Genomic DNA, 16,420 nt, shown 5'->3' with positions numbered 1-16,420 from the left:
GGCACTGAGGGGGCACTTGACAGATAAGCACTGAGTGTTATGCTATATGTTGGCAAATTGAACTCCAACCCAAAAAAAAGAAGGAAAAAAAACATAATCAATGCATGCACCATTCATATGCAGAGTTTGATGTCACCTAACCATGCATTCAAATATTGGATCAATCTCTGATCAGCTGCAAAACGTTGAGCAATTAGTTTCACTTTTCTGCGTATATGTACAGTTCTACTTTCTTTTGCAGACTAGGTGCTTATCTTGTCCCATATGTTCTGCTGCTAGCCTGAATTTATTCATCATGTTCTAGCAGAAGAGACTTCGAATAGCCTTGGGGGATCAGAGGAGCTAGCCATTGGGATGGAGTTTAATAAGCCTTTGTTTTCAGACCATTTATATGAGTATATGTTCTCCATACCACCCCAGAGATCAATTAACTACAAATCTGTGAGATTTGGGTAATACATTTCTTTCTATTCCATAAAAGACCCTCAAGGGCAAATGTAATGAAACATCTCCAAGGGGAATGGGAAAAACACCTCTCTCAAAATCATTTCCAGTCCCAGCTTTGAAACATTTTCAAAAAGACCCCAAATGCAGATATTAGCAGATACCAAAAGAGCTTCTTAAAGATTCTCTCTCTCTTCTTTCTGTATATTTTTCCCCTACACTTTTCTGCCTACAAATACACATTCTATGCATCAAGTGGATATTTTTATCTTTGGCGAACAAACCAACCCCAAGCTTGCTCTCCCAGTTCATTAGCACTTCGGGAGATTGGAAGCAGTTACTGAAGCATGATTAGACTCCTTCCAAAGCAAAACTTAAGACACACATTGGCTAAAGGACAGACAAACAAGAGGAAGAAGGGTGAGTACAGTCATTCATCTTTTACTTTTTGTCTTCATACCCATGTTAATCTCACTTTATAGAACACTTTAGATCTACAAGCCCATGTAGATAACTAAGGAATTCTTTGGATTTGAGTTTTTCTCCATGTACCTCTCAATCCTGTATTTCCCACAATTCAGCCACAATCTTACCTTACCACTGCTTTGATGGGCTTCCTGGACTATGTTTGAGCCCTGGCAACTAGAAGAGAATGCAGAGGGGATGAAATTTTGGAAGGAATTGTTATGCCCTTGAACAGAGCTCCAATTATTAGTAAGTGGTGTGAGAAGCAATCTGGAAGTGCTGTGATTGGGGCAGACTTCACACAGCAGATTTTCCAAACACCACAGAGACTTCTAACCTCTAAAACCCTCCTCTGTCCTAACTGGTTCCCTGAATCTTACCATCTGAATCTTAATTTCTGGATTAAGTTTCGGTACCTTTTGAATACTCACTTTATGTCGAGATTTGCACATTTGGATGAAGGACAGACCTGAAAGAAGACCTTGAGGGCATCAAGCTCCTGCAAGGGTGTGAGAAGGGGCCAACATAGAGTGGAGGATAGAGCCCAGAACAAGAATGATGGAGAGATCAGACAATCCATTCCTGTTCCCCAGTTTGGCTAAAGCTCTCCTTGTCATTATACCATGGTTTTTTTTGTTGTGTTTGTTTTTAAGATTTATTTATTTGAGGGCCACCTGGGTGGCTCAGCAGTTGAGCATCTGCCTTTGGCTCAGGGCGTTGATCCTGGGATCCTGGGATCGGGTCCCGCATTGGGCTCCCTACAGGAAGCCTGCTTCTCCCTCTGCCTGTGTCTCTGCCTCTCTCTGTGTGTCTCCCATGAACAAATGAATGAATGAATGAATCAATGAATGAAAACATAAATAAAATATTTTTAAAAAAATAAAAGATTTATTTATTTGAAAGAGAAAGAGAGAGCCGGGGATAGTGGCAGACGGAGAAGGAGAGAGAATCCTCAAGCAGACTGCCTGCTGAGCACGGAGCCGGATCCAAGGACCTCGAGATCATGACATGAACCAAATCAAGAGTCTCCTGCTAAACCAACTGAGCCACCCAGGTGCTCCCTTCATACTGTTCTTTAATTCCATCCCCAAGTATGTGGCTCAGACTAGACAGACTTAGCACTTTCTTGCAGATATTTCGTAAAGTATGACCTGAGTTGTAAATCAACTTTACCAGTTCCCATCAATTCTTGAGTGTCTTCCATGTGCAAGTTACTGTGCTAAGTGCCTGATTTTACTGTGTTATATCTTCACCATGGCCTCAAAGACTAGTGTTATTTACAAAGATGTGGCTCAGCATCTGTGAATGCAGTGAGGTCACTGAGTCTCCTGAACTCTCTTTTTTCAGCTGCTATTCATTATACTTATATGATAGGATTGTAGGGAAGTCTAGATTCAGACTAAACTAGCCCTCCACTCAGTTTGCTACCAGTGAAGTTTTTTTCTCTCTGAAAAAAAGAGGCACCTCTTTGTGAGCAGAGCTCAATGATACAAAGTGCTCCAAGAACCTTGAAGATACTTTCTGTTTAATGTTCTAGGGTAAGATTCAGGGCATCCATGGGAGAGAATAAAACTCTGGATGTGCTTTTCCTCTTGTTCCAATTTGTCCAGATTCACTTTCTGTTTCTGGGGATGGGAAATTTCATCCTTAAATGTGAAAGTTCTCCCCTTATGGCAACATTCTAATGGATTTGCAGTTGACCCATCAACCCACCACACCCCAACTCAGATCATTACAGTCTTCAACCTCACTCCCAAACATTTGTTACAAGCCTACATGACCCATCTGTGGACCCCTCATCTCAATCCACCACATGAGGGGAAGTGTTTTCATTTTTTAATAATAAATTTATTTTTTATTGGTGTTCAATTTGCCAACATACAGAATAACACCCAATGTTTTCAAATAACACTCAGTTCCTTAAAGAATTCTTTAAGGACTATGAGTCTTTTGCACATTATCTTAAGCAATCTTCCAATAAGTCTAAGAAGTCAATGTTATCCCCGTTGTACAAATGGAGAAACTGAACCTCAGAAAGGCTAAATTAGTTGCCCAACACCCTATAGCTGGCAAGCAACAGAGGCAAGATGAGAATCGGGCTTGTCCTGAAGCCTACCCAGGATCATAACCACCACCTTATCCCCCTCCTTTTGCTGCTAACCTGAATAAGTGCTCCAAATGACCTTTAATCACGTCAGAGACCTCAAGTTTCTACCTGACTAAGGGCTGAGCCTACACTAATGGGTGAAGGCACCAGCAGAGCTGTTTTCTTTTGCCACAGTTTCTCTATGTAGCTATACATCTGTTCTAGACAATGCCAAACTTTGCTGCAGGTCTCTCTTCTTGAAGAGGAAAGAATTATCTCCTGATTATAGAAAGTCTACACACCTTTCACAGAAAGATGCAAACCCTCTGAGTATAAAGCTTAAAAACATACTGACAAGATTGGGATAAGTAGGATCTCTGAAACTCTGCACAATGATGGCATGGTGATGACCAAAAGGAGCTTTACATTCTCCACTCTCAAAATGTGAGGGTTTTAGCACTGAGAAGTCTGTAGCAGGAACCATTAAGAAAGAGTGGACCCCAATTCCAAGGGCGTCTCTCTGTGTGTAAGCTTCAAGAAGAAAGTTAAGGTCAATGAGACCTTGACTGGCAATGGGTAGATATGAACTGATTTATGAAAAACTAGGGTTATCAAAATAAAATGGCTCTTTTAAATTGAGCAAGAAAACTCAGAGCAAATAGAGAAAGTATTACTTCCCAAACTTGGAATGATTTCTATAATATTTGTAATTCTCTATAATATTTGTGCACTATGAAACAAACATCCACACACATATACATATATTTGCACATGTAAGGTGTACACCAAAATGTTAAGAGCTCTTATTTCAGGAAATAGAATGTCATAATATCTAGGTTTTTCTTTATTTTTTTGCATTGATCAGAAACTGCACATGATTTTTAGTTTCAACATTTCACAGTTATATATTGATCCAATTATTTCACAGCTCACACATTGCTTTTAAATTCATAAAATGACACTTCCATTTTTTGAAATATAAAATGGAATTTATGAGATTTTCTATACTTTAAAGGGTGGGTAGAATAAGCTGAAAGTATAGTTTAAAAGACAGGTAAACCAAAGATACAGATGCAATGAAACGCTGGGACACCTGCACCCCGATGTTTCTAGCAGCAATGTTCACAATAGCCAAACTGTGGAAGGAGCCTCGGTGTCCATCAAAAGATGAATGGATAAAGAAGATGTGGTTTATGTATAATATGGAATATTCCTCAGCCATTAGAAACGACAAATACCCACCATTTGCTTTGATGTGGATGGAACTGGAGGGTATTATGCTGAGTGAAATAAGTCAATCGGAGAAGGACAAACATTATATGGCCTCATTCATTTGGGGAATATAAATAATAGTGAAAGGGAATAAAGGGGAAAGAAGAAAAAATAAGTGGGAAATATCAGAAAGGGAGACAGAACATGGAAGACTCCTAACTCTGGGAAACGAACTAGGGGTGGTGGAAGGGGAGGAGAGTGTGGGGTGGGGTGATTGGGTGGCGGGCACTGAGGTGGGCACTTGACGGGATGAGCACTGGGTGTTATTCAGTATGTTGGCAAATTGAACACCAATAAAAAATAAATTTATTATTAAGAAAATAAAAAAATAAAAGATGGGTAAGGTAATTTCATTGATTTCCAAATTATTAAGACCCAAGGAAGGATCAAAATATATCCCAAGCCTGTAAGAGTCATTCACCGTGAGCCATGAGGCCCCTCTGACTGCACTTTTCCTTCTGTGGCGACAGGCCCTCAGCATCAGAGATCTGCTGACAGTGGGAGTTCTCTCCTGATTTAGAGGGATTAAGACTTAGTCTGGGTGTGTATGTGTGTGTGGGGGGGGGAATTCTTATCTTCTTATCCATGTGAACTGGATGGAATCAAACCCCTGATCATAAAAATATGCTTCATACGCTGAAAATTCTCAGAATTTGATCAAGTACATTTCATATTTAGGTTTAAACAACAAACACAGAGTACTCACTATAGGTCAACTATGTCCTAAAGGATATTAGATAGATAGATAGATAGATAGATAGATAGATAGATAGATAGATAATAGATAGATAATTGTTAGGTCGGCAGATTGACAGATAGATATATAGATAGATAGATCCTAATAACAAAATAAGTGCTATAACTATCTTTACAGAGATTTTACAGAGAGAGATGGAATGTACAAGTGACTTTCCCAAGATCACACCTTTACTAAGTGGTAAATCTGGGGACTGGAGCCAGGCTGTCTAAATCCAGTCTCCATTCTTAACAACTCAATAGCTTAGAGCTCTGACTACAGGCAAATTTGAAATTGGAACCACATTGGTGTATTCAGATCTAATATTTGCCAATTGAGAGTATTTCTGCATACTCTGGCCTAATCCTTTGGATTAAAAACATTCTAAATATCTGATTGTTGCACAACTACAAAACTGAACCTGGTCCCTCTGTTAATTTCTCTATTCCAGTATTCAAACTTGAATAAAGTGAGATGAATAGTTAATTCAAGGCATGAGATAATTTATCTGGGACACACAAAACTGTTCTGACAACTGGGACATACTATGTGTTAGTCACTTTACACACTTTGCCTTATTTAATTCCTAAAAAGAAATGTCAAGTAGGTACTGTCATCCATCTTGGAAGATAAGGAGATAGGAGCCTAGAGATATTGGCTATCTCACTCAAAGTGACACAGGTACTAAGTGGAAGAGACAGGAACTGATCACAGAGAGTCTGAATCCAAAGCTTGAGTTCACATCAATCCTATTGTACTATATTTTAAAAAACAACAAATATTTAAAACACCAACTAAAATCGCCTTCTAAGAGAAACAATCTTTGCAATCAGAGAGGGGGACAAACTGTGAGAGACTCTTAACCAAGGGAAACAAACTGAAGGTTACTGGAGGGGAGGTGGGTGAGGGGATGGAGTAACTGGGTGATGGGCATTAGGAGGGCATGTGATGGGATGAGCACTGGTGTTATAGGCAAACTGATGAATTATTGAAAACTACATCTGAAACTAAGGATGTACTATGTGTTGGCAAATTGAATTTTTTAAAAAAGAATCTTTACATAAAGTTGTGATCCTCTGCAATACAGTACCTGCCCTCTCATGTATTTTGTGATTTTTTGTTGACTGATATCACTGGTAACATAGATTATCATTACTATGCCAGGTCTACATTTTGTCCTTGTGGTCCATGGGAACCATGGCCACAGTTAAGGCCTGGAACAGCTCTTCAGTGACCATGTTCATCCTTCTGGGATTTGCAGACCATCCAGAACTGCAGACTCTTCTCTTTGTGACCTTCCTGAGTATCTATCTTGTGACACTGGCCTGGAACCTGGCCCTCATCTTTCTGATCAGAAGTGACCCCCGTCTGCACACGCCCATGTACTTCTTCCTCAGCAACTTGTCCTTCATTGACATCTGTTATTCTTCCACAGTGGCCCCCAAGATGCTCACTGATTTCTTCCAGGAGCAAAAGACCATCTCGTTCTTGGGCTGTGCTGCCCAGTTTTTTTTCTTTGTCAGTATGGGTCTCACTGAGTGCTTCCTTCTGACTGCCATGGCATATGACCGATACGCAGCCATCTCCAACCCCCTGCTCTACACTGCCATCATGTCCCAGGGCCTCTGTACACGCATGGTGCTGGGGGCATATGTCGGTGGCTTCCTGAGCTCCTTGATCCAGGCCATCTCTATATTTCAGCTCCACTTCTGTGGACCCAATATCATCAACCATTTCTTCTGTGACCTTCCACCAGTCCTGGCACTTTCTTGCTCTGACACCTTCCCTAGTCAAGTGGTGAATTTTCTCGTAGTGATCACTGTTGGGGGAACATCATTCCTCATCCTCCTCATCTCCTACAGTTACATAGGAGCTGCTGTCTTGAAGATCCGCTCAGTGGAAGGCCGAAGGAAAGCCTTCAACACGTGTGCCTCGCATCTGATGGTGGTGACTCTGCTGTTTGGGACAGCTCTTTTCATGTACCTGCGGCCCAGCTCCAGCTACTCACTTGCCAGGGACAAGGTGGTGTCTGTCTTCTATTCGCTGGTGATCCCCATGCTGAACCCTCTCATTTACAGTCTAAGGAACAGAGATATCAAAGACGCTCTGTGGAAGGCGTTGGAGAAGAAGAAAGTGTTTTTCCTAGATCATGATTGAAAATATATTTCTCTAAGCTGACAGAGACAGATGATCCTAACATCTATCTCCACCCCTGGCACTGACGAGGGAGACATCTTGTGTGCATGGCCATCTATCTGCTGACCCCACCATGGAGAGTCAAAAGGGGGAAGAGATTAGTTCAGCAAAAACACTGCCCCAGGATACCCTATTCTCACAATCAGTGTTATAACAATCACCTTTATTGGGTGCTTAATGTATTCCAGGTATATTATTTAACTAAATACTCATTGCAGCTCTACGACGCACATAGCACCATCTCCCTATTACAAATGAGGAAACGCAGTCCCAACAAGGAAGACTTATTTGCTCATACAGGGCCATACAGGAAGTCAGAGGCAGAACCTGTTCAGACCCAGGTCTTCCTGACTCCAGAGCCCAATGCTACCTTCCACATTCAACGACAAAAATCCCTGAAGTTGTACAAGTGTATGACTCTTACTACTGGCACATGGCATAACCCAAAAAGATATACTGTGTATGGTTGAGGTGAGTTAGAAAAATAAGATGTCTACTCTTAAACACTCTTCCACGACATGCCTGTTGCACTCCCATTATGGCTACTAAATAACTTGCTAATACTGAAGGATAATATCCTTAGCTGCCATTTCTCTCTCAGCTATGCAGGGGCCTGGAAATTCTGAACCCCACAGAATTACATCAGTGCTCTTCTTCCCAGTCTTGGTTACCTAACCTGCCTACCTGGTCAGTATCTCCTTGATTTCTACCATGTCATCCCTTCACTTGTTCAGCACCTGACTCCATTTTATAGCATTCTCTCCTTTTCTCACCACATTCTGAGTTCCTCTTGCGCTCTTCTGTCAGAACCCATTGCTCCTATAAGATCCTTGTTTCTTTACCTGTACAGATTAGCCCTTGCAGACCTACAATGAATAGGACGTGCCATCATCTCAGAAAGGCACACCTCAGGCTCTCACCTCCAGATCATTCTTCCTTCATGGAGAGTAATTAGAGTGGAATAGGCCAGCACAGCCATTTCTGCCAGAAAATGACCAGCACACTCACTTTATTTGTGACCCTGTCCCCTTCCCAGCACACTTACTTTCCAATACTATGGGTCTATTGGATATGCAAAAACATTTTATTTGATTTTGTTGTTCATATTAGTATATTAATTATTTCCTTCATTGTTGGGAGCCGCGTGCCAGGAAGGGGTTAATGGATCGAGCAATGGCTCTCTGTTGACTCTTCCAACCGTGGCCCACCTGTCTCACCCTTGTTGTTAAAGGCTTGTGGCTCAAGGACTCATACCATTGTTATCTATTCAAGGGCGCATACCATTGCTATCTATTGTGAAAGGACATGTCTGGAGAACTAAGCTTAAATTATCCTGCTTGATATACAACCCTGCTTTATAAAAGAGTGAATAATAAAATAAAGTTGGCATTGTGGCTGAATCCGGCCATATGTCCCTCCTGCTCCCAATCTGTTTATGTCTCTTTTCTTTTCCTCATTCCCTTGCCCTCATCCCTAGACGGTTGTCGCCCCCAGCGTGCACGACACTTCATATCTGGAAGACCATTAAGGATGCATCGGGAGGAAAGATATTTGTCTCAGATCCCCTGGGTTCTCCAGTCTCCTCAATCTTTTCCCAAAGTCAAGCAAACTTAAAATGATCCATAGAAATAACACCCAATAGTATTACCCAATACATAACTTTTCTTAATGTTCTTTTATCAGTTGCCTTTATGAATATTAGGATCTATATGGCATTGTACTGTAAATCCTGAGAATCATTTCTATTGATGGATGCTATACCCCAGGTAGCTCTAGTCTTATGCTTCCCCAGCTGGCAGAGGTCAACATAAGGAAGCCTCTAATATTATTTCAGATGTAAGATCCAGTAGAAGGGCCAGAATTGCCAAAAGAACTTGAGGGGGAACCTGGGTGGCTCAGTGGTTGAGGGTATGCCTTTGGCTCAGGTCATGATCCTGGGATCCTGGGATTGAGTCCCACATCAGGCTCCCCCACAGGGATCCTGCTTCTCCCTCTGCCTATGTCTCTGCCTCTCTCTGTGAATAAATAAACAAAATATTTTTTTAAAAAAAAGAACAGACTTGAAGACCTAAGAATAAATTATTCCTTTGAAGCTTAGAATTGACATGCGTGAATTCTAGTATATTTGAATCCAAATGAGTAAGCTTGATTAAGGATAATTATTCTTTCTTCCAAAAAGAAGTGATTCAATTTGTGAAAATTATGGGAAAAGGTTTAAAGAAAATCTACAGATAATCCACTATCAAATCATTTTACCTTCTTCTTCTTCTATAAGTTAAAAATGCATGCTCTTTATTTTTCCTTATCTGCCTTATTTGCCAACCCATCTCAGTTCATATATCATAGACCTCCACCTAACCCTGTGAGGGAGTTTTTCTTGTAAGCAGAATAAAATATGGCCTCTATATAGCCTGATCTGAGGAATCTGAGTGTATTAGATTACTATCACTACTATAAACAAATTACCATAACGAAGTGGCTTAAAACAGTATAAATTTATAAATTTATTATCTCACAGTTCTGTAAGTTAGTATAAATTCAACCCAGATCCTTCCTTTTTCTTGAGGACAGAGACTGATCCCTGTTCACTGTTGTTCTCCCAGAATCTAACACAATGTCTAGCATGTAGTAGACACAGAATAAATATTCTCTTAATAAATAAATAATTCACTGGTGACAGTAATTTTGGCTTTTGCTGAGTATAGTGCTTGTATTATTACCTTGTGGTATGGCTAACAAGGTGTCTTGTAGATTTGTTTCAATGAAAGAGAGACCAAACAAAAGTAGACCCTTTTTCTCACCTATTACTCTTAAAAAAAAAATAAGAGAGTTTTTAATTCAACTACTACTCATAACAATTTGAAACTTTGGTAGTACTAATTATCATAAGTATAATAAACAACTAGAGCTAGAGTGGAAAGCAAACACCAGAACATCAGCACAAATAAAACACCCTATACATCAACTCTCAATTATTTTCTATCTTTGCTCTCTCTACGCATAATTTATTAAACTCATGCAAAACTGCTTAATTGCAGTGAGAGATGTGTTACCATATTCCTGACTTGAATGGGCTTCCATCTTCAAAGAGGTATGAAAGCACCCATTTCCCTAGTCTGAGAAATCTAACCCACTTTGTGCCTAAAAGCAAGTGTGAACCTACTCTGAGGGTTTTTATCCTTCCCTGCCTCCTTTCTCTCTAACTGTAGACAAAAGGGAAAAGAGACCATTGGATCACAACACGAATCCACCGTTTACAGAACAAAATACTCTGAAGACCAGCTTTCTCCCTCTCACTCAGAAATCTTCCATCTCTAAAATGGAGTTCTTTCCCCTTAGAAATGAAAAGCTAATTTAACTTGGTTGAAGTATAGAAGAATTTTATAAAATATTTAGAAACTCAATTTTGCGAGAAACACTTTCTAGAACATATTTAAACATTACATAACTTATTTTTTTAAGACTTAAGGCAGAGATTAAAGATTCCACCTTTAAATTTTTACTTTTTCTAGTTTCAAAACATGTTATCCTAGCTTCAAAATTCAAAACATTTTACTCTTTCTAGTTTCAAATACACATGTACTACACAAAATAAACCAAGTTGCAAAGAAGTGAAGAATTATATGCTTTTCATCTTATTTTTTATTTTTTAATTTATTCATGAGAGACACAGAGACATAGGCAGAGGGAGAAGCAGGCTCCCTGCAGGGAGTCCGTTGCGGGACTTGATCTGAGGGCCCTGGTTTCAGGACCTGAACCAACGGCAGACTCCCAACCACTTAGCCACCCAGGTGTCCTGAATTATATGCTTTTTAAAAGTTAAAATGCTGGGCACTTGGATGGCTCAGTCAGTTAAACATCTGACTCTTGATTTTGGCTCAAGTCATGATCTCAGGGTCATGAGATTGAGCCTTATAGTGAATGTGAAGTCTGCTTAAGATTCTTTCTCTTTCTCTCTCTCTCTCTCTCTCTCTGCCCCATCCTTCTCTTCCCTCCCTCTTCCTTTCTAAAAAATAATAAATAAATAAATAAATAAATAAATAAATAAATATTTTCAAAGAAATAAAAGTTAAAATGCTACATGGCAGTTAGAAAATATAGATAAATATATATGAAGGCTTGGAATAGAAAAAAATCTTTCTAAACTTAATGCTAAAAGCAAACCATAAAAGAAAAAAGGTCAGATTTGACTACAATAGTGTTAAAATATGTATGACAAACAAAACATAAAGAAAGTTAAAGGACATAAGTTTAACTGGGGAAAATATGCACACCATATATAGTACACAATAATTTATATAAATGTCTCTTACAAACAAAATTAGAAAAAGACAAACCAATAGAAAAAATGGGCACAGTAATGGGCAAGCAACTCGTGAAAGGAGAAATACAAATGGTTAACAATTTGATGAGGAAATACTCAACTGTACTAATATTCAAAGAGATAAAACTGTAGCCATGAAGAATTTTTTTATTAGAAAGGCAAAAATTTAAAAGTCACCATAATACTGAATGCTTACAAAAGTTCAGGAAAATAGGCCCTCTCATATACAGTTGGTGAAAATACAAATTGCACTGCCTTTCTAAAGTTTGGCAACATGTATCAAAAAAATCATTAAAATGTACATGCTTTCACCCTATTGTCTTTCTAGGAATGTATTCTAAGATGTGCACATATATCCAAGTGTGTCCATCACAGTGCTGTGGGTGATAGCAAAAGTTGAAACAACCTTGTAGTTCTTGAAAATCATACTTACTTCCTAATCTAGGCATCTTTCTTCCCATTAATCCTTGGCCGTAACAGGAATTAAGAATCCACTTCTCTGCACCTTTTTATTATTTATTTTACCTATTTAATAAACGTTCAATTCCATACTCTGTTTCTGAAGCAAGTGAATTAAATCTTTATATTATGTTAACTTAAAATTTACATCAAATTAAAATTAAAAATTTATTTAGTATAATTAAGCAGTTTGTTCAATTAAATTCTTTTTTTAAATAATAAATTTATTTTTTATTGGTGTTCAATTTGCCAACATAGAGAAGAACACCCAGTGCTCATCCCGTCAAGTGCCCACCTCAGTGCCCGTCACCCATTCACCCCCACCCCCCGCCCTCCTCCCCTTCCACCACCCCTAGTTCATTTCCCAGAGTTAGGAGTCTTTATGTTCTGTCTCCCTTTCTGATATTTCCTACCCATTTCTTCTCCCTTCCCTTCTATTCCCTTTCACTATTATTTATATTCCCCAAATGAATGAGACCATATAATGTTTGTCCTTCTCCGATTGACTTATTTCACTCAGCATAATACCCTCCAGTTCCATCCACGTTGAAGCAAATGGTGGGATTCTTAATGTATATTTAACTAGTAAGTTGCTTTTCTTACAAGTCTGTCATCTTCTATTGCTTTTTATATGCATGTATTTCCTTCATAGAAAAGATATTCTCCACTCCTGCCCTAAATAGTGCACAAACCAAAATATTCTAGGGAAAGCCCATGTGTTTTGTGCTACGCCACCTGAAGGAAAGTTCGTAATGTATGCCATGAAGAGAATATGGCCTCATGATGTGAGGATTGTTGTGCAAAGAGTCCTTTTAATTTGTGTCAGTGTCTATCAAGTCATCTGTAAATGGGTGGTTTGCAGAATTTAATATCTTAATATACACAAAATGCCCAGCCTGACACTTAGCAAACAATAGAAACTCAATGCTTACAAGGTTCTGTATACTGACAGATTGTTTGGAGGTGGGAAGGGCAGGGTTTTCTATGATCAGGTATTGATCCTGTGCTGGGTCTTTCAGACCCTCCTGTGTGTATTCCTCATGGACCACAAAGGAAAATCCCAAGATTGACCAACTCAGGGAAATCTGAGGGCCTGACCACTGGGATGGAGATTAATCATTTCTGCTTTTAGAAAACGTAAGTAAGAATGTGTCCTCTATACCCAAGAGAGTGATGAATTCGTGAAACCATGGATTTTAGATTCTGCAAAGCCTTTCTTCACAGAGATACTCAGGGGTAACTGTAGTGATTCATCTACAGGGATATAGTGAACCATCTATGCACCCCCAACCTTGGAACTTGGACTTTGAAAACCCCTTCTCTACTGTCCAAAGCTGCAGGTGTTAACAGGCAATGGAAAATAGTTTCTTAAAGGTTACAGTTTCTCTCCCATCTCCCTCCGTCTTGTCAAATCTAGCGTTTTCCTATAAACACAGCCTTCTGGGCCCAGAAGGATGGATTTAGAATAAGCCAGCTTCAAGGTCTTGTAGCTTCATTAGAGAGCAGCAACCCGATGACGAGAAGGAACTATATGGCCTGATTAGACTGTATGCAAAGCAGAATCAAGCAAAGTATAAAGTACTTAGACAATAGACTGGCAGGAGCATGAGGTTTTAATAGAGTTACTTTACTCTGTGAGTTTGGTAGACTGTGGACAGCAAGGACCTGAGAGAGAAAGCAGAAAGCTCTAAGCACCTGAATAGGAGGACGAGCTCTGGACCAGAAGGCACACCCCAGACAAAGTACACGAATCCCAGCCTGATGCAGGGCTGGTTGCTTACACTGATATGAACATAGCCATCAGGACACCTGTCAAACCAAAATGGTTGATCCAAATGGTCAAGCCACAAATTTTAAGACATTTGAAACTGGCAAAGGCTTAATCGGTGAGATAAAATGTTTGTTATTAGTTCTGATGTTGTCATCTAATTGGAGAATGAGCAATGCCCAAGATGTCTCCCACATTCCCCTACAGAATACATAAAGGAATTAATGTTTACCTATTATTCATGGAGTGTTGTGCTAGACAGCACAGTTGCTGTTTTATGTAATCACCACATTAATCTGCCAGGTGGGTATTTTTCAGATGACCACGGTTCCAATCCCAGAGCCACAAGGTGCTGACTGACAAGTTATGGATATCACTTGTGCTGTCACAAACTCCTTCTCTAAGTCTACCAAGGGGATGCTCCTAATTTAAAAGTGATTAATATTTAATTTCACATCTATTTGGCACAATAAGTGTGGGAATTAAATTATATAATATATGTAATTTGTGTAATTTATGTTAGGTTTCCATCTCTCTGTGTGGTTCTGGGTGCAGACTGAATTCTCTGTTTTATGGTGAGAGCAGAGACTTTCCCCTCTGTCTCAAGAAAAGAATATCCTCATGTGCATGTTGGCCATGTCTATGTCTTCCTCTGTGAGATTTCTCTTCATGTCTTTTTCCCATTTCATGATTGGATTGTTTCTTTGGTGTTGAGTTTAATAAGTTCTTTATAGATCTTGGAAATTAGCCCTTTATCTGATACGTCATTCGCAAATATCTTCTCCGATTCTGTAGGTTGTCTTTTAGTTTTGTTGACTGTATCCTTTGCCGTGCAAAAGCTTCTTATCTTGATGAAGTCCCAATAGTTCATTTTTTCTTTTGTTTCTTTTGCCTTCGTGGATGTATCTTGCAAGAAGTTACTATGGCCAAGTTCAAAAAGGGTGTTTCCTGTGTTCTCCTCTAGGATTTTGATGGAAGGGGAGGAGGGCGGGGGTGAGGGTGAATGGGTGACGAGCACTGAGGGGGGCACTTGACAGGATGAGCACTGGGTGTTATTCTGTATGTTGGTAAATTGAACACCAATAAAAAAATAAATTTATTATTTAAAAAAAAAGAAAAGAATATCCTCTCTTCTAAGTTCAGAAAGTCTCTATACCTTTACAGTAAGAGTTCAGGGATTCCCATTATGTCAAAAATCCCTGATGATAAATCATTCTAATTTGTTTGTAAAGTAACATCCAGGGTAGTATATCCCTCTGCCTCTCCTTCTGCTGTCAACCTATCAAATATAAAATAGAATTAATGGTGCTAAGAAATCCTACCCTTAAACTGTGAATGTTCTTTCTCAAGGCTACTCTCTAAACTGAATTTTTAAAGACATGATACAAGAATGACCAAAAAGAGCCCCTTTATTGATGCTTTAATCTCAAGAAGACTAAATCCCTAAAACCACCTCTACAACCACCTCCCTCTGAACTTGCATATGTCTCATAGGGGACTCAGTTTTTCTGCATTTAGCGTATGTCAACATGAAGTCCATGACATATACTCCATCATGCCCATGAGTCACCATTGGTAATACACCTCTCTAAAAAAGTGCTCGCTTGGTGCCTGGAACTTTGTTTTAAACTTTATATACTTCCTCTGAAACAGGAGTTTCAACAGCCCCATGAAAAAAGGAACCTTCATGCACCGTTGGTAGAAATGTAAATTGGTGCAGCCACTGTGGAAAAGAGCATGGAGGTTCCTCAAAAAATTAAAAATAGAAATACCATTTGATCCAGTAATTTCATTACTACATATTTACCCAAAGAAAATGAAAACACTAATCCAAAAACATACACCCTATGTTTAATGCAGCATTATTTACAATAGCTAAGATATGGAAGCAACCCAAGTGTCCATAATAGATGAATGGACAAAGAAGAGGTGACACATACACAGACCCAAATGCACCCTGGAGTAATATACAGCTATTAACAAGGATAAGATCTTGGCATTTGCATCAACATGGATGGACTAAGTGAAATAAGTCAGACTTAGACAAATACCATATGATTTCACTTATATGTGTAAAAAACAAACACCAGGATAGACCATATTCTGGGCCACAATCACACCTTCACAGGTCATTAAGGTAATCTCTCGGACCACAGTGGAATTGAACTAGAAAGCAAGAACAGAAAGACGGATGGAAAAATCCCACATGTTGCTTAGTAACTTTTTAATAACTCCCGTTGCATCTGCAACTGCCAGCTCCCCCATTGAAAATTGTGCTTCCTACAAATACCTGACACTATTCCCTATGCTGATTATTATTTGAGACTTCCAACTCAGTGTCTAAGGAAGCAGTGTGGACTGTGAATGCATTTGGGAAAAGAGGAGCAGAGCAGTGGAGATGGGGCAACTGACAGACTCCTCTTGCTAACGCAAAGGTAGGTGAGAGTACCTGAAGACACAATGGTAGGCAACCTAGCTTAGCCTACACACAATTTTAGGATTTCAATAGTGTTCAGTCTTCAGTTCCTGAAAGGTGTCATATCCATGTGCAATTCTTGTAGTACCTGCTTGTTACAGCTAAAAGCCTTAGGCTGATTAATATCTCTAGCCTCTTAGGTAAAATAGTAGGCTTCTCAAGACACATTCAAATTAGAAGTGATTTTTTTCACT

The 16,420-nt window shown here is 39.3% G+C and overlaps 1 protein-coding gene across 1 annotated transcript; it reads left to right on the top strand.

The window, feature by feature from the left end:
- Positions 1–6,200: 6,200 nt before the first annotated feature.
- LOC121471565 (olfactory receptor 5A1) lies at positions 6,201–7,160 on the top strand. The gene has a single exon (XM_041722363.1). It carries the CDS (start codon positions 6,201–6,203, stop codon positions 7,158–7,160), a length of 960 nt encoding a protein of 319 aa, XP_041578297.1.
- The last annotated feature ends 9,260 nt before the right edge of the window (positions 7,161–16,420 follow it).

The sequence above is a fragment of the Vulpes lagopus genome, chromosome 11 (genome assembly GCF_018345385.1).
Source record: "Vulpes lagopus strain Blue_001 chromosome 11, ASM1834538v1, whole genome shotgun sequence".
NCBI lineage: Eukaryota > Metazoa > Chordata > Mammalia > Carnivora > Canidae > Vulpes > Vulpes lagopus.
This window is presented reverse-complemented; position numbering and strand designations above follow the sequence as displayed.

Coding starts and splice junctions, on each gene's coding strand:
- LOC121471565 (XM_041722363.1), top strand. CDS start 6,201: ATGGCCACAGTTAAGGCCTGGAACAGCTCTTCAGTGACCATGTTCATC.